Genomic DNA, 21,016 nt, shown 5'->3' with positions numbered 1-21,016 from the left:
GCCACTTGACAGCCTCAGTGACCTTAGCTTGGGCCTCTTCAGTAGCATGGTTGGCCCAGAAGCCAGCACTCCAGAAGAAAAATGTTGTGTAAACCTAAGTGCTTCTGAAGAGAATACAGGCTATGCAAACAGGGAATGGAGAGCAAAGGTTGTACATCGCTTTGTGGCGGGTGAAAGGGGAAAAGAGGGCACGTTCTGCCAAACTCTTAGTCTGCCAGGGACTACACACATTTCCCTGAGGTCAGTAACAATTTCCATAATATTCTTGCTGTTCTCTCTCATGATCTGATCTGAAGAGAAGGACAATTCCAATGGCTTCTTTGCCTTGGAAGGTTGCCGTCACCCGTCTCGTTGTGGGATAGGTGCAGGCTTTGTGAGCCATCAATTAGACCTGGTTCCGTTAGTTCCCCCATGGACCTGAATGCAAGGGAGAAGCAAATTATAACTGCTGACCTTCTGGGCTCACAGAAGCCCCCCCTCGCTTCTTGCCTCTCCCTCGCTCTTCTCTGCCTCCAGCTCGCGCGTCTTCTGCTTGTCCATTAGAAGTACGGATCGCCAGGGAAGATGCGTGAGGAGGGCTCCGTACAGAAGCCAGTGGGAAATGTAACTGTTCACATCTGTGACCTCCCACTCACCCTGTGGTGGCCCAGCCCCCAGGGCACTGGGTCTGCAGAAAGAGGACAAGGGAGGAGAGCCCCTGGCTTCCTGCCTGACAGTCCTAGGAAATGGCAGATCGAGGCAAGGCTGGGAACGTTTGGGGAGCCAGTACCTGCTTTGGCCTCTTGCTCAGCCAGTTGAAGTGAGGACAGTGCCTGCCCTAACTTGGCGATTCTCAAATTTGAGCATGGGTCAGAGTTACCTGGAGACCTTGTTCCAACAGATCGCTGGGCCCCACCCCCATGGTCGCTGACTTGGTAGGTCTGGGGTGGGCCTGGGAATTTACATGTTCAACAAGCTCCCAGGTCGTAATCTGCAAGCTTCTGGCCCACATTCATTCACCCTGTGAGAATCCCTCGTCTAGATTCTCCCACGTTTTTGACAGTTCCCTACCCTTTCCTGGCTACCTCTCATGCACCTGTTAACGCTCCCCGAATTCAGAGCCCAGTTAGCACACCCAGCTTCTGGAAGCCTTCCCTTATTTCTCGTGATTGCTCTGTCTCCCAAATGCCTGACACCCCATGTTTCGCCTAGTGTGGGGCCCCATGCTGTGCACTTGGGATGCTCACACCCGCGGACTCCTTTACCAGATTTAAAGCAGATCAAGAGTGTGTTTTGTCATCTCCACATGCTTTACAGGGTTGAGCATATGGTAGTGGCTCATTTAACACACTTGTTGAATGCCACGGTTCCCACAAAGGGAGGGACGTGCCAGTGCTTACATTTTGTTCACTTTTGCCTCTCCCGTCATCCTTCCCAGGCCCTGTACAAGCTCTGTGGTGTGTGTGTCTCATGTTCTGAGTCACCCAGTGTGCCATGGATTTCAGCTTTAAGCAATTTAAGAAGATCAAAGAAAGGCTTATTGTCTCTCAGTACCTCGTGCACTTCATATTTTTTGCTAAGCAGGTACATTGGACAACCAACCCGTATGTTGGTTTATGAACTTGTTTTGTTCTGCCCGATTAGTTGAGGTAGGAATGTCAACACCGTTCAAACTGTTTTGTGTCAGTGATCCTCTGGAGAAAAGGCACTGTCTGCTGTGTAAACCCAAATCCTCTCTAGGATTTCCCTGACTACATGGATGGACAGAAAGGTGAACACACGGACACACAGTCATCATTTGCCATCCTTATAGGGAGCTAGGCATTGCCCCTCTCGCTGGAGTGTCTGGGCTCACACTTGCTCTCACCAGCCAGAAAGCTTGCTGCCAAATGTGGCTTCCAGAAGAGATTGGTTTCTTTCCATTTAAACAGGAAGTAGTATCTTTCAGGATAAAGGAATACATAAGTTTAGGAAGAGGGGAGTCATTTTTAGATACATTCGCGTAACAGCAATGTATTGAGGGGCCCCTGCGTGCAAGGCGCTATTCTGGATCTCAGTGATGCTGGGGCTCACCTATAGATCAGTTTCCGGGAATCACATCTAGGAGAACTAGAGTGACACCTGGGCACAGTTTTGTGTCCAGTCTGAGCAAGTGGAAGCATGCCATTAAGGTACTTACCCATTGGTAAGAATATTCTTCCAATTTCCGGGAAGTAAGTGAAGATGGAATTTTAACAGGGGGGGAAAAAAAAGACTTTTTTCCAAAAAATAAAATTTAGTACCAGAGTTGATTTAAAAATTGAATGATAAGAGATTCTACTAGGCCCTAAGTGCCTCCTTTGTTTGAAAGTCTGTGCCTTGGGGGTGCCTTCGTTATTATTTCACAGTGTGCGAAGACAGAGTCTGCTGGTCTTACCCAGCCCACCATGTATCTAATGTGGGGGGCGGTGGGCAACGAACATTCTGTCCGCCACATTTTCACACTTGAGAAGACGGAGGCTCAAGAGTATAGAGCCTACTCACTTGTTTTGATATTTTATCATAAAAAGATTTCAGTTGACAGAATATACCCAAACCTTTTTGTATGTGTGTGTACACATACACACGAACCTGTCACACTGTATGTCCCGTAACATGTATTACCGATGTACCAAATGTGGGTTCAGAAACCTCTGTGAAAGGAGGTGCTGGAACTTGGGAGAAGGGTCCAAAAGAAAATACAGGACAAATCCAAGGAAATGCTGGAGAAAAGCAGGTTGCTCTGAGCTCAAGTGATTATTCTGTGCAGCAGAGGCAGCACGCCAGAAACCTGAGGGGCAGGGCAGGTGTGTGCCTTCAAAAGTAAATAAACCCAACAGGGAAAGAGGTAGAAGCAGGCTAGAACAGGTTTGTTAATCCTTGCAAACATAGATACCCTAATTTGTGGTATTTTTTCATTTTCTTCCCAAAGAGCGGGGAAGCTGGAGCAGGACCTTTGTTCTGAGTTGCAGGGGAATCCTGCCCGTTGTCTGCTACAGCACATCCAGCACAGAGCAGCGTGTGCTCTCCACGTAGACGGGGCAGGTGACTGGCAGGGCGGGGACAGCGAGGCCGGTGTTCCAGGGGCCGTGAGTGGTAGACAGGGGGCCCGGGGTGGAGAGGAAGGAAGTGAAGCTGAAAGGCATAAGGAGGAGGTGAGGTGAGCAAGCATAGAGTGAGAAGAACCGATGGCTAGGAGAACGGCAGATGCTGGTCAGAGAGGGGAGGCGTGTGCTCATCACTTCACAGGTGGAGTAGGTCTGAAGATGAACCTATCCACAGAGAGAGGGGCCGTGAATCTGGGTGACTGAAGATGAATGAAGGTCATAAGAACTGAAGGGACCGGGGGAAGGAGGGGCTGGCATTGGGGATGGATTGCCCATGTGGCTGTCATAGGCTCAGGAAGATGGCAAGAGCCAAAGTGAGGGGAGGCTGATGTTCTAGAAGCCAGTGCCCTCCCCCATGGATGTTAGTGTGTTCTGGCAGTTGAAGACATTCAGTGATAAGAAAGATTCCACGGTCAGGCTGGTACCAAGCCATTCAGAGAGGAGACCTCAGATGTGGGGGAGTTGGTACCGTGGCTCACGCATCCCGGAGGGCACACCTGACTTCAGATGTGGAAGCCCGTGTCGGAGGAGGGATCTCAGTGAGAAGGTGGACATCTCGGTCTTGGACACCAGGCTGTGGGCAGGAGACCCGGTGACTTCCCAGACCTGTGCCGCCCAGAGATGGCTGTTGCTTTAAATGTAAACCCATGAGGTACTTTTCCTGTGAAAGGCTGGAGGCCCTACTATGAAGATGAAACACCGGTTCCAGTGGGGACGGCAGTGGAGTTGCAAGGTTTCTACTTGTAATGAAGATGGGGCCAGGATTTCACGGGAACACTGGGAGATAAGACGCTGTCGAGCTCTGAGACATTTGAGCTTGAGGCAAAGATTAAGTAAACATTTATATGCCAAACATCAACTCAGTGCTTAGGGAAGGGCAGATGTCTCTCTTGAGACCAATTTACCCACATGGAAGTTCCTTTTTCTTTAGATTTACACGGGCAGCCCGGCTGCTCAAGCCCCTGGGGTTACAGATGAACAGGAAATCAGCTTCCAGGTCCTGATCACTCTGTGAGGGGTCTGGCCCCCATGCCTACCACAAGGAAGCATTTAAAAAGACCTCTTTGCTCTTACAAGGTATAAACCAATCAGTCAATTAATCAAACAAGAGGAAGAGAAAGATCACTGGTGCGTGCAAATGCTTCCCGAGCAGGTGCGTAAATTGTGCACTTGGGTGTTTAGGCCCTCATTTGGACTTTGGATTGCTCGAGTGTTTGAGAGGTCTTTTCAAAGAGTCCCAGTGGTGCATCATGTAGTGTTGGAGCATTTCCCTTCTCTTCCCCAAATCAGGAACCAGCCATGTCTTTGGAGAATTCGGGAGAGAGATCTTGGCTAGACGTTACAGAGGTGGGTGTCACTGGCTCATGGATGGTAATTCCAAGCATGGAATGGCTATGAGCCCTCCGGGAGATTAGAGTAGAGAAGAGGAGAGAGTGGAGCCAGCAGTGGGGGAAATTGTTATTTATAGGGTAGAGGAAGGACTAGGCGCCCTCAGAAAGGGTGGATGGGGTGTGATGTCAAGGAAGCCAGAAGAAAGGAATGTGGAACAACTACAGATTGGTGGGAAACTGATTACCACATACATTGCCGCTCCCCAGAGTTTCTAACTCACTGGATCTGTGGGAAGGCCTGAGAACTTGCATTTCGAGCAAGCTCCCAGTACTGCTCCTGCCGCCACTGGTTAGCTGAACATGCTCCGAGAACCCCACCACAGTGTGCACCAGGGAGGCTGAAGGGCATCCACAGGCTTTGGTCACTAGTATTGGCCCTTGGTGATCCCAGTCCAGGAGTTCTGTGCAATGGTTGGTGGCTAGAGACAGGCTTGGCATGAATTGGAGAGAATGGGCAGGTGGCCAAGCTTGTGTGGGCTTGTCTTGTGAGAAACTTGGAAAAAAGATGGAAAATGGGGGCTTACAGATGGGTACAGTGATGAGAGAGGAGTGTGTGTGTGTGTGTGTGTGTGTGTGTGTGTGTGCACGCACATGCACGCGCGCTTATGTTTGGGCCCGGCCCTGTTCTGGGTAGTAAACTGTGGTAACCAGGCCAGACATGATGGTTCCTGCCCACCTATTGCTTTGGAGCCAGGTACACCAGGGCCAAAACCCCAGCCCTCTCCTTCCTCAGCCGGTGACCTTGGGCAAGGTGTGCACCTCCCCGAGTCTCTGCTTCTGCCTCTGCGGAATGGTAGATTGAGGCCTACCTTGCTCGGGTGTGCTGATTGAAACCAGCTGCTGTACCTCAAGCCCCTGACCCTCTGCCTGGCACCTGAGAGGCACTTGGCAAATCCACGCATGCTTCTTTTCCTGCCATGCGGTTGCTCAGTGGTGACCTCGGTGGGAGAGGGGTTTCCACATGGCGAGAAGCATGCCATGCGCTGTAGCCCTGAGGGAGTGGGGAAACATGGACACTCTGAGACAGCACGTCAGGAGACCTTGAGGGGGTGGAAGCTTGAAGCACCTCCCTCAGAAGCAGCTAGAGATTCAGAGGAAGTCAGGGCTCACGGAAGGCTGTGACTGAGGGAGGGAAGTTCATTTCTGGAGCATAGCGACCCCACAGGGCACAGGGGAAAATACCTTGTCACCTTGCAGGGATGTCTGCGTTGTTTGCTGACCTCATTTCATTTGTATAAATACCCTTCTCTCTTCTTCCAGCCGCCCCTAGAATGCATTTTATTTCCTGCAGCGAGAACCAACAGTAGTGACAGGGTTTAGCCCCAGCCCAGACTGAGGCACACCGATTATCCTGCCAGGGATCGTCCGAACCAGGCAAGGGACCAGTGGGGGACTAAACACCTCACACGTGCACGGTGCTTGTTGGGTCATACAACGCTTTTTCCACGGACTCTTTCTTTGAACATTCTTTTCTCAAATGGCACCTCACAAACTTTTCTCAGAGTTGCGTGATGATGACTGCCCCCTCTTCTTGGCATCTTTAAAGCCCCTTGCCCCTCTGAGATGCCCAACTGTGGGTTTGCAGATGAGGGGTGTGATGTCAACCTCCTTTTGTCTTAGGGGGTTGTGGGTTTGTGCCCTGGATGGGCTTTGGAGAGAGGCTTCTTCCCACACACGCTCGCAGAGTCTGCACAAAGAACAGAAATTTGGAGGGGGATTGAGTGGGCAGTGTCCCATCACCTTCCACCGTGTCTTCACCAGCTATAAATAGCCAAGCTTGTTTGTGCTCGTCCAAACAAGGACGCGGTACAAGGGACAGCTGCCAGGAAAACTGCTCTGGTTCCAGCTTCTTTCTCCCCTGGCCTCGTTTGGCCACAGTTAAGTGGGAAGTTCTCGGTCAAAAGTACCTGCGATCCCTGGGACATTTTTGGCCACCAGGTGGGTATGTAGGGACTCCACAGATACCAGCAGCACCTTTGGACCCTTATTTCTCAGGAAAAGGAAGGAGACTTCTGCCCTCCTGCTGGCAAGCAAAGGAACCTGGACTCACCGCTGTTACAATTTTGTCCTTTACTGACGGAAGGATTCTACCTCCCTGGGCGGTGACATCCCAGGGCAGAGCTCTTCTGAAGGACTGGCTTCCCACCTGCTGCCTTCACAGATGGGTGGAGTCTTCTTATAGTTGCTTATTTGAGAGAGGAAAAATTCTCTAGAAGCATAAAGCATGTGAATGTGGGTACTCATTTTGATTATTGTCATCCCAGGTGTGGTGGGCAAAGATAGGGTGGACTGGGCATCAGGAAGCTTCCATCTGGTTTCACTTCTGCCACTAATTGGCCGCATGGCCTTGGGCATATTAACTCCCATCCTTGGAGCAAAGACCCTTGACCAATTTCAGTGGTCAGAGCCTGAGTGTGCAATGTTACGAGCAGGCAGGCAGGAAAGCAGGCAGGGAGCATTCACTTCCTTCGGCCTCGCTTTCTTGCTGCACACTGGGACCAGGACAAGACAGGTATACAATCAGACGGGGTAGTTTTACATTAGATGGGGCAATAAAACATAGCAGAGTGGGAACAAGAAAGAAGAGAGGGTAACTCACGTCATGTCTCTGGGATCTTCACGTTGACATCTGCCGTCGTCCATATGTGTTGACACCTCCGGAGTGGGATGAAAGCTGGAAAAAAATAGAGGATTTGCAGGGTTGCGCCTTGGTTTCCTGAGCATGAGCACGGGAAACCATTTCTATTTCTTTTCCTTTCCTTTCCTTTCCTTCTCAGCTTTTTTTCTTCCCCCCACCCCGTAACAAATTTTAGGTAAAGCCCAAACATTTACATTATGGGAATAGAGGCTTCTGAGAGTGGGCAGGAGGTCTCCCAAAAAAGAGTCCTCACCTGGACTTGGGATCTTTTGTTCAGTAGGAATCTATGGAGTCACTCTTTTCCCCTTCGTCCCCCCTCACCTCCAAAAGGGTTGTGGTCCTTTTGGGTGGCGTTTGATTGCTGCTGTTCATTTATGTATTTACTGGTTTGCTCGCCTCGGCTTCCTCTGCACTTCAACACCTTTTCCAGGCCACATGTCTTGGCTTAACTGTCCCACCGTGGGCTGAATTGGGCCATGCCACTGGCCGAGCTCCTGTTCTCAAGGGATGCACGTGGCGCATCTTCCACTTTTCCTACTGTACGCGCCCCTTCTCTTGTCTTGGGTCTGAGTGGGAAGAGCAGGCACCTGGGCTGGTTGGTATGTGATTGTTGTTTATTAGTAGTACTTTTTTAACTTGGGAGCAAAGGCGATTTACTCGGCTCTGGCAATGAGCAGTGATGACGCAGGCTGCCCGGCGTCCTCAGTGACTCACTGTCCCCGTGACCAGGAGGTGGCGTGAAGCAGCTTTGAGAAGTGGTCGAGAGCTTGGGCTCTGGAGTCAAAGTTACTGGGTTCAAATCCAGACCCTGGTATCCTACTACTTTTATGACCTCTTGTTAGCTAGTGACTTAATGTCACTGAGCCTCAGTTTCCTGATCTATATGATGAAAATAAAGGGCATCACAGGTGGGGTTCTCCAGGAAGTAGGCCCTGAGGCAGCGCTTAGTATGCGAGCTATGTTTTTGGGGTCAGTGCCCATGGAAGGGGGAAAGAAGCAGCGCTGGGCAGAGGGAGAAGTTGAGTTGTGATACTGGCTCGCGAAAGCCTCGGCCGACTCCACGGGGAGGGGCTGAGGTGGCTCCTCAGAGTTGTCTGTGTTGGGCTGAACTGCGCAAGGTGTTTATACTGTGGAGCGTGGGCCGCCCTGAAAAGGATGTGCCTTGGCCAAGGAGGCGCTCAGCAACTGAGGTGGTCCCCGGAGGGGCCAACGGCGCCCCCAGCGGCAGGGGCATCCAGCCCTTCGCCAGAGGGGGCTCCCTGTCCACCATACCGAGCAGATCTTTCCAGGAGTGGTTGTGACAATTGAATACGGATGGAAGGAGCTGACCCTAGTGCCTGGCTTGTGACAGGCCGTCAGTATGCAGTAGCTGCTGCTGCTGCCTCTGTGGGATCGTGGGTTCCACTTAGGCCTGCGGGTGTCCTTGAGCTAGTCAACCCATTGTCTGCAATTTAGGCTCCCTGTCCAGGAAAGCAAGGAGACTTCCCTGCCAGTTACCTATCCAGGTCTCGTGTTTCAAGTGTCCCTAACCAAAATTGCTCAGAAAAATACAAGACAGTAGCATCATTTGGATTTAAAAATCAGAAATGAGTAAGGGCAGCCTTGCTCTGGTATCTTTGGACATAGGGTGATATGCTTGCTTTCTTTTATTTTCTCCTTTTATTCAGCAGCTGTGGGCATAGAAGCTCACCATACATAAATCCTCTCAGGAGCTAGTAAATTCCAAAAGGATTGGATGTTTCTTTTTTTGTTGCATTTCGTTGCATCCTTTTTGCCAAAATGGTACCCATGTGTTGGGCGGACTGGAGAACAGAGACCATCAAGGGCTGCGGCCTCATTGGGCATCAGCCACTCCAAACATGTGCTTTGGAGAATTTCAGAAATCCTGGTATTTTTCAGAACTGAAATTCATTAGCATTGTTGTAAGAGTCTATAAATACAGTGAAAAGCATTTACAAATAGACATTGTAAAACGCTTCCACACCCACAGTCTGAACACTGTCAAAACACCAGCTGCAGCTTCCCTACTTGGAAAGAGCAGAACCTTTTTTAAATGACACCTACTGTGTTTTCAAAATAGGCTTGCTTCTGGCCCTGTATAGAAGATAATTTCAGCCGAAAGCCTGTGTCTGGCTCTTGGCATGCACGACCGGGGCTCAGAGAGATGAGGGGATGCTAAGCTTCCTGTCCGAATACAGCTGGCGCATTAACATCTGGGGACAGGTCGCTCACGGCTGGTGGCTCCTCTTTCTTCAGGTGGTGTGTCATGGCTTGGACCTCTCAGTCTCGGATTTGTGACGTCACAGATGAGTTCCAGGTGTGGTCACAGGTGATCACAGGGGCACCTGTGGTCAGGGAGGTCCTTAAAGGAGAGTTTGCAGGCAAGGGTCAGGCAACGTCACCTTTTACCTTGACATTACTGTTGGGGAGAAAGGAGAGAGAACATAAGCTGCCTGACTTGTAGGAGTCTCTGTTATTAAAAGTGAACTTTAAAAACACATAAACCTTAAAAGGGAAAATTGACCTCTAGTCTTATCCCAGCGACTGCTCTTAACAGCGACTGCTGTTTCTCTCCCATCTTTTTCCCTATGTATGATTTGGTGTGTTTTTCATCGGTTTTACATAGTTAGGATCATGCTGAATGTCATACAGCGTTGGGGGAAAAATTGCATCTATTGTGCAAATACATAATGCATTCCCATTTCAGAACAAAGGCAGATGTTCATTAATTCCACAAGTGTTTTTGAGCCCCTGCCATATACCAGGTGCTGAGCTGGGTGCTAGAAATCACCCATCACACTACCCAGGAATAATCACTGCAAATAATCTTCCAATCTTAAAAGAAATAATCCCTCTTCCTGATACATAAGAAGGGTGTGTGTGTGCGTGTGCGTGTGCGTGTGCGTGTGTGTGTGTGTGTGTGTGTGTGTGTGTATGTGCATGGAGGGGTAGGTCATTTGTAACTGGCTTCTGTCCTTTGCCATCATAGCATCAGTTTTTGTCCTTCTTGTCATAAAGGTTTATAAATGTAATTTTCATGGCCATCAAATATAGGTTACTCACCTGTTCCCCTCTTGATGAAAGCGCCAGGTTGCAGTTTTTCTTTGTTACAAATAACACTGCGGTAAACATATTGATCTGCAAAACCCACTTGGGTGTTTCACACCATTTCTTTAGCATAGCCTCCCAGAACTGGCCCAAAGCAGATGATCATTTTAAATGCTATTGATATATACCCTATTCTTAGAAATTACTCCTTTTTACCCTGAATCATTTCCGAAAGGCTTTGTGGTAACTGTCCAAAATACATATACAAGAATAAAATAGTTGAGAGTGACAGTAAGGGGGAAAATAAAGGTAGAAAAGTAATAGAGCCCCAGATAAGACGAGCACAGTAATGAGCAGTAGGGTTCTCTACAGTCCTCAAGATAGGCTCACATTCGACTGGAAGCTTCGAGATGTCAAAGAGGGAAGTGGCTGCTTCAAGATTCATAGTTCCCAAAATGTACGAATAAACCACATGTTCAGAAGCAGCTGAGCTGAGCTGTTCAGAGGTACAGATCATTAACTGCTGTATAAAGTTCCTTCTACCACCAACACCGCCTCGAATTCTCTCCCCAGCCACCTGCCAGGGTGTGTCACCTCAAACCATCTTTTCCCTTAATGCAAAAAAAAAAAAAAAAAAAAAAAAGTCCCAGTGGAATTAACTGGACTTTTGTTGCCTGTGTGACCTTTCTCCCTGGACAGAACATGTGTTCTCGTAGGTTTAGGTCCTCGGCGTGTTCCCAAAAGGACAGGAGTGTCTGGCTCTGAGTACAGTTTGAGTTGTGCTAGTTTGGAGAGTGACAGCACCAAATCATTCTGGCTCCATAGCTATGAAGCAGTGAGATTAGGAGCCCTTAAGAACTTTAACAAATGAAAACGCTTTCCCGCTAGGGCTCCTGGGTGGCTCAGTCGGCTAAGCGTCTGACTCTTGATATCCGCTCAGGTTGTGATCCCCATGCTGAGTGGAGCCTGCCTGGGATTCTCTCTCTCCCTCCTCGAGTGCACATACTCTTTCTCTCTCAAAATAAATAAATGAACTTTAAAGAAAAGAAGAAAATTCTTTCCTATTAATAATGCTGCATTTCCAAAACATTTCCTTCAGAAGATTACATTCCAATTAGAAGCCACTGGGGCCCTGCCAATAAAATATTTTGCAGTAAATTTCCTCGGGGCACCTGGGTGGCTTAGTTGGTTAAAGCATCTGAGTCTTGATTTTAGCTCGGGTTGGTCTTCATTTGGGCCCAGGTTGGTGGTGAGATCCAGCCTACGTTGGGCTCCGTGCTGGGTGTAGAACCGGCTTAAGATTCTCTCTTCCTCTCCCTCTGCCCCTCCCTGCTGCTCAAGGGCTCTCTGTCTCTCTCTCAAATAAAGCAAGGGAAATTCCCTCAATCTCAGCACTCCTGTTGGCTTGGGGCCTGTCAGAGAGAATGTGCCCTGTGGGGCCTGAGCTTTGGTGAGGGGGTGGGGGGGGATGGAGAGGAAGTCTGCTATGGATACCTGCCCTTGGGGCCCCCACAGTCCTAGGAGGTGGGGCTGAGGTGGGCAATGAAGGCTGTGCTGTGCAGCTCAAGCTGCTTCCTCCTTCCAAGTACAGTAGTCCATGCTCTCCTTGAACTTTTACTTCGGCCGAGCCCTGAGAAGCCCAGAAAGTCTCAAAATGCACACACACGGTTTTAGAGCTGTGTTTTGTCTTGGGGGAGGCCAGGCCACTTGGCTCAGCCTTGTTTCCCTGGAGTTCGTACCTATGCTGGTCTGCCCTTGAGGATGCTTGAGGTTACACTTGAGGTTGTGAGTCAGTCTTGTTCGTTCGGGAACTGACGGGGGCTTACCTCCTTCTGCTGGGCCTTCTCCACCATCACGAGGATACGTGGGTCATGCTGAATGCTAGCTACTACCACAGCCCCTTCTTGAGTGAAGAAACCCAGGCATCAGCCCTGTCAAGTCCCATCCTTGCCCCCAGGTTTATAGGTCCCCTGCCTCAGCGGTCCTTCTATCCCCCATTACCTCCAGGATGGACAGAACCCTCTAGTACTCAGCCCAGCAACATGACCCTTTCCAACCTTTCTGCTCTCACTGCTTTGGGGACCTCAGGCTTTAGCCCTGGGTCCTCTGGCCACACTGGACACTCCCACCTACCCTGGGGTCCTTGCTTCATCCTGCCTCTTACTGATATGTTCTCTCTCCTTTTTCCTCCAAGGCCCAGCTGGAATGCCACCTCCTCTGTGTGCCGCTGGCCCCACCATGCAGTCCCCTGCTCTGACCCAGTCCTTTCTTCTCACGGGACTGTGGTGTGCCTGTCACTTTCATAGCCTGTGCCATGTGGGCCTGTGCTCATGTGTCCGCCTCTCTCTCCCATTTGGACTGTGAGCCCCTCCAGAGTAGGAACCACCTGGCTTGGCCCTCTCAATACCCCGTGCATGATAGGTATTTGACAAGCGCTCCTTGAGTAAGTCTGTTACTCATCGTGTGGTTTGGCTTCAGGCCATGATGACTGCCAAGAGCCATGAGATGGCCCATTTCTGTTAGTTTCCCAGAACAACTGCTTGGCTTCTCCCCCTCATTTTATGGGTGAGGATCTTTCCCCGTTTCACTGCCATCACAGACCTTGGGTAATCTCATTCAGGGCTCATCCCCCTGAAAGGGTCTAGAGAACTGCCCTTTTGGAGGAAGTTGGAGGAACCTTCTGTTCATGCACGAGTAGGCTATCTCTCTCATCCTCTTACAGGCGTCTTCCCGTTCCTAAGGGCTGTTCCTAGCCCAGATACAGAAGGAAGTCACTCGTGTCCCAATGGGCACGGGGGCACCCACCCAAGAGCTGTCTAATTTTACAGGCCTGTGCCCCATTGCCAGCTTGCAGCTGCCAGATCTTTAACTCAACCCCCTGTGCCTGTCAACAGCTTGGCTGATGCCTCAGCCTCAGGCCAGAAAACCTTTTTCTCAAGGTTAAAAGTAGCCGACCTTTGACTAGCAGCATTGGCTAAATTCCTTACTCCTTAAAAGGGAAGCTCCCAGTTATCGTTTGCTGGTGCTTATTTGGCCACGGGGCGGGAGCAGGCCCTACGTTGTACCCTGTGTACCAGCGGGAGGGTTTGTGGCTGAAGGTATATTGCTGAACAGTCATTATTAAAATAGCCACCTCTGAAAATGTGTGCCGGAGAGGTGGGCATCTAGTCTGTCGGCCGGTTTCACCAAGGCCCATGTGTTTGGATAGCTCGTTGACTCCCACTGGCTCCCCCATAGGCGACAGAGCCACCTGCCCCGCGCACGGCATGCTCCTTAACGCATGTGCAGCAAGAAAGCTGACAAAACAACAAGGACACACACCAATGATTAAATGCCTGGACTTGTGTTTTTAATGTAGGGGTGACGGTCCAAAGATTGACTTGGTGGGCAGTTCGATATCCGGCATCCTGGACAAGGATCTCTCGGACCGCAGCAATGACATTGGTGAGTAAGGAGAGCGTTCTGGCTTCTGTTTGCACAATTGTAAAAGAGCTGCGGAGTGCGACTTGCCCCTTCAGGCAGCCTGAGGACTAACACAGCTGTTTCAATGGAAGGCTCATAGCCCTCGGCTGGTTTTAGATGTTCCAGGTTTATAAAGAAGGGGAAGCGATGATGGAAAAGAAGTGACGAAGAGACCTTTTGTAAAAGTGGGCATTCGCACTTTTATTCGTACTCTCTGGTGGTTTATGTGTTTAGTGTATAAAGGCGAATGGGTGAAAATGCAGAATGGCAGAGTTCATTGTAGTCACAACACTAAATGTTTTGAATTTGAATTTCAGATGAGCTTTGGTGTCATAATGGCCACTTAGTTAAAAACACGAGTGAGTTCTCCAAAGGTCGAGGTACCACTGTGTGATAGAGGGCAAGGTAGCTAGAGTCTCTGTGGGTAAGCGAGTCGGAGGGTCTGTTGGGGATGTGCGTGCATGGATGGTGTGAGGTCGCATGTGTGCTGGTTGAGGCCACCGTTGGTCTGACTTGGGTGACAGCCCTTTTGAGAAGTCTAGATTCAGGGACTAATTTTTTTTTTTAACTTTACATCTTGTCTTTGCACCTATCATGGCCACAGTATTCAACAGAATAGGACTGTATTTTGGAATTTGCCTTTTTTAATTAAACTCTTTTATTTGGAAATGATTCTAGGTTTCTGTGCGGTCCTAAGAAGTAATACAGAGACAGTCGCATACCCTCTACCCGTTTTCTCTCAAGGGTAACATCATAATGAAACTGTAGTGCAAGATCACAGCCAGGATATTGACACTGACACGTCCCCCGGGTTCTGCGGGCTTACTAGTGCTTGTGTGTTTTTAGTTCTTTGCGGTTTTGTCACGTGTGTAGGTTTGTGTATCTACCATACGGTCAAGATACAGAACATTCCATCACTACCAGGATCCCCCGTGTCACCCTTCTATGACCACACCCACCTCCCTCCTGCCCCCACCCCTTCCCTAACCCTTGGCAGCCGCTCTCAGGGACAGATTTGACATGAACGACTTCCAGCATCTTTTCAATTGGCTGCTCAATTTAGAAACAAGTGTGTGACTCTTGGCCGGCCTCGTAAGAGGCCCTGGAGTGCCTGTCGTGAACATTGTCGTCACCCGGGGTCACTCCTCTTCGGGGTACTGTTTTCTTCCAAACCTGCTAATAGCGTTGCATCTCTGCAACTGCCGGCTTGTGGTCTATGGTCAGATCTTGGAAAGGCTTGGCGGTAGGATGTGTCGCTGTGACCATAAACACCAAAAATACTTGCTCTGTCTCCAGAGACCGTTTCCCATCCTGAGCCTTTGAGAAGCCCAGTCAGAAGGCATGACCAAGGGCTTCTGACAGCTTGGGCGGATGGAATAATAATAGAAATGCTGGCCTGCCGGAGCTTTCGACCTGGTTAAAGGGCAGAGCAGAGCAGCGATTGGCTGTGAATGAGAAGGGATCCTCAGACTGAGCCTGACGAAAGTTCTGGTCTTGTCCCTGTGGTTTAGCATTTGGGCCCCATTTTAAGGCAGGATGGCCAGTTGGTGAAGAGGCAGAGAAGATCGTGGGGGTCCTCCCACAGGAAGAGAGGTGTTCTCCGTCCTCCAAGGCTGTGCCTTGCTTGTGAAGAGCCTTGGCCTTTGGCCCTTGTTTTCTTGGGGTCTGGCGATGACTCAGATGGCTATCACCAAAATATGAGTTTTGGATTTCTCAGTCTGACAAGCTATTTTGGAAATGTTGGGAAATTGATCGAAGTGGGCTGATCTATGAAAGCTCTTCATACGTGGAAGCTGAGCGCAAGTTGTGTCTATTTCGGAGCCCAGAGAGAGATGCTGAGGTTTAGTTTGCTCTCATTTTACCAAGAAGACCTTAATCCCGGAGGAATGTGATTCCTCCAGCACATAAGGTAATGCATGTATTATTTGCATTGCAAGAAACCGTGGTTGGCGGCCACATAATTAGCCACTAACTACTCAAGGGCAAGGCTGAATGGATACCGAGGCCCTCACACACAAGCCCCGCCTTCCAGCAGCTTTGGGTCTGTTTGGGCCACCAGGACGGCAGATGGAAAGTGAGGCGACACCGACGGTCTGACTGACCACTGAGTGGTAGAAAGTAATGCCGATCAGAGTTATGGGTGCTCCTTGGTGCCCAGGCTCCGTGAGGGGGACAGACTTATCTGGATCTAGAAGGTGAATTCACTGAGACAGAGGCCGAGGCAGGCAAGGAATCCTGTGGGGACTGCCGACACCCGAGCACGGATCAGCCTGGCCGCAGTAGAGGCTCTGTGCTGGCATGGAGGGGGGCTGCCCTGGGGAAGGAGGTCTGGGCGGGATCCGGTTGGACAGGGATGGATTTGTAATTTCATCTGTAGGCAGTGGGTTGACACTGAAGTGGCATGATCAGGTCTAAGCCTTCAGATAATAACTGATGGAGCTCTGTGGGACCAATCCAATGAAGGAAAGACTGCAGTCAAGGAGTCAGGTTATTTGATAGTTTGGGGGGGAGGCAGTTAAGAGAGCCCGAGCCGAGCTGCGCAACAGGATTGTGAAAGAAGGCAAAGATGTGGAAGCAGCAGTGCAAAAGAATTATTGCCAGGCCTCAGTGACAGATTGGATTTGGGAGCAGGGAGGAGGAGAGAATAGTTTGTCAGCTGTGAGGTTGTAGGGTTGGGGGACAAATGACTTGGGTAGAAATAAGCACGTCCGGAGGAGGAACCGGTTTGGGGGGAAATGTGGATTTATTTAAGCGTGTTAACTCTGAGATTTGGTCGGACGTCCCCATGTGGGTGCTGGAGGAGGCAGAAGCTGGAGGGCCGAGGCCGGGGAGGGCCGAGGCTGCAGAGGCCAGCCGGGATTGCGGGTAGAGATTAGGGCCTTCCTGGGGACGGAACACAGAGTGCACAGCGCTGCCTCCGGGCTGGGAAACCTTCCATGATTTCCTTCAGACTCTCTGAGCTTCAGCTTCTTTATTTGTGAAGAAAACTAACATCTCTCCTAGCTTCCTCGCCTTGTCCTCCCGAGTTCTGTAAAATCACTTGGTGGGCTGCAAAATGATAGAAATGCTTATCAGTGATGCTGTCGTCTGCTGAGAAGGGATAGTTAAGTCAGGAAGAGGATGTCCTTAGCATGAGAAAAGAGGAAGAGGGACCTAGAGCTTGAAGACCAAACCCCGCACAAAGTCCACATCTAAGGGAAAAGCACATCTGGCAACATCCCGGAGGCCAAGGGAGGAGAGGATTTTAAGCAGAATGTCTTTAGGCCCAAATGCGCAAATGCTCTTGCAGGTGGGTCGGTCAAGGAGAAGAGGACATTGCAGAGGGGCCGGCTCCTTTCAGGGCTGCTTTGTAGCTCTGCTTTTGTAGCATTTGTTCGTTGCTTTGAATCGAGAAGGAAATTATTGGTACCAGAATGTTTTGTTAGTCACTCAAACAATTGAAGCTGTCCAAACGTGGGCTGCAGTGAATAGCCAAATACAGCCCTGAAAGGCATTAGAAATCATCAGTGTTAGCTATAAATAAATCTGTTTCCTCTTAATAAAGCTATAATTTTAAATTATTATAATATTGAATTAGAGAACATGACTTTTTCAGATCTCGCGTGGGCAGCCACCAGCATCTGTCAGCCCATAATAATTTAGAATGAAATCAGTTGGTCCAAAACGAAGTTGTTGATGTCAGTCAGATATTGTGTATCAGACTACACGGCCGTATTTCAAGTAACATAATAGGAAATGTGGATGAGCTCCAGTGCAGGCCTGTGCATGAATAGAAATGAAAATTAAATTGTCCACTTTTCTCTTGCTGACGGGAGAGTCTCTGTTCCGATCGAATGGGAGATTATAGGCCGCGAAGTCAAGTGCCCTAACATTTACTTTTATTATGCCGTGTGTGGTAGTTCCCACGGCATGGCAGGAGTTATTATTACACTGCGGTACTGTGGAGATTTTCCGTCTCTTTCCCACTAAAGCACGTAGCAACGGGCCCCCAGGTGGGAAGCAACCTAGGAACTAAGCCATCTAGTTCCAACTAATTGACTTAGAAACAGCCCTTCTCATTTCTCCTCTGTCACTTGCCTTCGTTGACCATTGTTCTCCATTCTGTTTGAATCTCATTACGCTTGTCCCACGTCTATCTCGTCACCCCCTCTTCACATCGGGGAGCTGGGACTTGCCCCCCCCCCGTCTTTTCAGCCCGATCCACAGACACACTTGACGTCGCAGTCCACTTGGGGGCCACGTGTTGCTAGCTTTAAAGCTGATGGACTCAGGACAAGGAACTGGTTTGGAAGGTAGGAGTCCAACTTCCTCTTGTCCTCCGATCCCTCTCGGATGCCTCCTGGCGTGTGGGTCATTTGGACCAGGGAATGCAGAAGCACTTCCCTGCTGACACCCTGGGAATGCTATTAGGTGCTAGTTGATTTGGGATGCTGGCAAGGTTCTGAAACTGGATTGTGGTGATGGTTACACAACTCTGTAAACTGCCTCAAAATTAAGTTGTATGCTTAACATGGGTGAATTCTATGGGACGCAAATGGTACCTCAACAAAGGTGTTAAAAGCAGCTCTGGCTCCTATCCAGGGACACGGGTCACACTTGCGTGCCAGTTTATACCAGAGCTGTGTGAGAAGCAATATGCACGTCTCCGGTGTGATGACAAAAAGCAGAAGAGATTGGGCTTAGTAGAGTCACGTGCTTTATACCAAGGAGGTGAAACATCTGGAGCTTCGGGTGGATGGATCTTGAACCTAGTCAGTCCCCTGAGCAGTTTCGGTGTCCTCCCCACACTTTGGGATGCTCGGCGTTGACTCCCGTTCATTCAGGAGAGGCTGTATGCTGGACATCTCCGTGCAGTGCTCCCCACCTCTCACCTAAGACTCTTAGGGCTCACAGCCTAGGTTTGCGCTGAGCAAACGCAGTCAAGCTGGCAGTCAGCACGGGTTTCAAAATCATTTCACAGTCTTACAGGAGGTGGCCTGATGGTAAAGCCTTGTCCTTCTCGGCACTTCCGAGAGTCCGGTCCCAGATGTAAACTGAGGATGTCTGCTGACAGATGTTCACAGTTATAAACATAAGGCCACACCCAAACCCAGGCGCTTGCCTGTGCCTATTCAGCCCCCATCAGGGCAGTCCTGGCCTTTGGTAGTCTGTCGGGTTGGCTGCGTTCATGCTTCGTTTTGAGGCGTTCCACAAATCTCTTTTTTTCCCTGTTTTTTTTAATTTAAACTTCAGTTAACATACAGCACAATGTTGGCTTCAGGAGTAGAATTCAGTGATTTATCACTTACATACAACACCCGGTGCTCATCCTTAATACCCATTACCTAGTTAGCCCATCATCCTACTCACCTCCCTCCATCAAACCTCAGTTCTCTATTGTTAAGAGGCTCTTGTGGTATGTTTCCCTCTCTCCTCTGCCTGCCGTGCGTTCATCTGCTTTGTTTCTTAAATTCCACAAACCTCTTTTACTCCATCACATCCAAGAAACACAAAAGCGATAAACATTCACAGTGCCAGGAGAAGGCTCATGAATGCTATAGAAACAGGTGGAGGTTAAACAAATCAAAGCGGGGGGATGATGATAAATTGTGGCTTAACTTCATGGGAGTGACGTGTTTTGTGGTGTGAATGATTCTAAAACACAGAGTGAGCAAGCAGTGCCTTCCTGCCTGAGCCACGTACAGCCATCGGCCCGCAGCAGGGAAAGTAACTGATGGGTAAGATGAGCAGAGGGACGTTTGGGTGTTTAACAAGCGTGTTCAAATGACTCTTGGCTTGGAGAGGGTCACAGTGCTGCTACCTGTGTGACCTGTGACCAGCCCCAGAAGCTCACCTGTGCACAGAGGCAGCATGAACAGCCCTGGTATTTTGGTCACTTTCCTCCATCTTCAGGGCCCCTGCGGCCTTCCTTCACCCCAATGGCTTGAGTGTCTCCACTTTTGTGACATGCGGAGACTATTTGCAGGTTTAAGAATGCAAATGCAGAGGGGCACCCATGGGTCCAAAGTAGTCTATACTCAGCAAAGAGACTCACACACTAACATTTGCCACTTCCGCAGTGTGCTCAACTGAGGCCTCTGTGCTGTGAGTGAATGTGGAAGCGAGAAGGAACAGGTGACGTCCAGTCTCAGATTGCACATGGCATTTATTTGGCCTGCAGTGCCCTCCTCCCGCAGGCCATGGGCTCACAGATTGGCAGAGCCTGGTTATGGCTTCCGTTCGACTTGTAAATATCCGGAGGGATATGCGACCTGCCGGAAAACCAGGTTCAAGTACCCCTTACGCTAGAAGCATTAGAGACAAACTACACCTTATTAAGGAGGAAAGTTGAGTTCTCACACTCCTTCTCTTCGCCATAGTCCTTGTTAAGGCATGATGTGGACATCTCAGCCCACTTGGCCTCCCACTACCTTGGATTCATTAAATGAGAAAAGTGATGAATGCTTCGGGGTGAGGTTGTGGGCCCTGTTAGAGGATAATCGGATCTGGTGGTGACAAGCTAAGGATGAGGTGTCAGTGAACAGGGAGCCCTGATTTAGAGCCGGAGGAGCCTCTTTATTTAGCTTTGCGGTGACCTGCAGCCGCGCTCCCCACCTCCCCAGGCCTGAGTCATCTCTCCCTGAGGTTGTTCATATTTTGGAATTCAGACTCACACACACAGAAAAGGCTTTTAATTCGAGGGACTGCTGACTTTTATTTTACTAATTAAGGACATTTTAAAAAGCAAATGCCATCATCGCCTGGTAGAAATAATCTCTGAGTTTAAAAATTGGATAAATTTAGCTTCCTGGGAGACTCACAATGTTGACCTTCTTTTTGTTGGCACCTTATAGACCGGCGATAGCCTTGTCATGGGTGGGCACCGCCTCCTGGGCGCCTTCTGAAAATCCCAAATCCAGCACATATGTGCAGAGAAGAGGGTCAGGGGAGAGGAGAAATGTCGAGGGCAAACGGAAGACTGCAGAAAGAGGCAGGTGTTGAAGCGTGGGTGAAAACTCACTGGCTCAGAAATGTACGATTAGCAGATTAATTTTTTTATAGAGATACCGTTACTTGTGATTTTTTTTTTTAAATCACTCATGGAATTTTTTAAAATAAAAGGGCACTTTAAATGCTTTGTGCCTCTCTCCTCTTCCTTCCCCCAAGGCTGGAGAAAGGGGGCCTCCAGTTCTAGAGGGACGCCTGTCTCTCCCACTATGGTAAGAGGATCCCTGTGCTTCGGATGGGTCTTTTCTTTCCTCTTCGAGTTTTTTACTCGGCGCTTAATTTTAGATTCCGTGTAACTCCAGGCATTCGGATGTTATTTCACACACAAAATGTTTCCTTTATGAGTGTCGAGAGCTCTTTTCTCTAAGTAAGGTGCCGTTGAATAA

The 21,016-nt window shown here is 49.5% G+C and overlaps 1 protein-coding gene across 4 annotated transcripts in view; it reads left to right on the top strand.

The window, feature by feature from the left end:
• SH3KBP1 (SH3 domain containing kinase binding protein 1) overlaps positions 1-21,016 on the top strand; it is a 328,527-nt gene that overhangs the window by 282,480 nt on the left and 25,031 nt on the right. For all 4 annotated transcript variants that reach the window (XM_042974825.1, XM_042974822.1, XM_042974824.1 and 1 more), the window contains one exon: positions 13,540-13,625. In XM_042974825.1, coding sequence (XP_042830759.1) covers positions 13,540-13,625 — 86 coding nt within the window. The remainder of the gene's footprint in view (positions 1-13,539; positions 13,626-21,016) is intronic.

The sequence above is a fragment of the Panthera tigris genome, chromosome X, assembly GCF_018350195.1.
Source record: "Panthera tigris isolate Pti1 chromosome X, P.tigris_Pti1_mat1.1, whole genome shotgun sequence".
NCBI lineage: Eukaryota > Metazoa > Chordata > Mammalia > Carnivora > Felidae > Panthera > Panthera tigris.
This window is presented reverse-complemented; position numbering and strand designations above follow the sequence as displayed.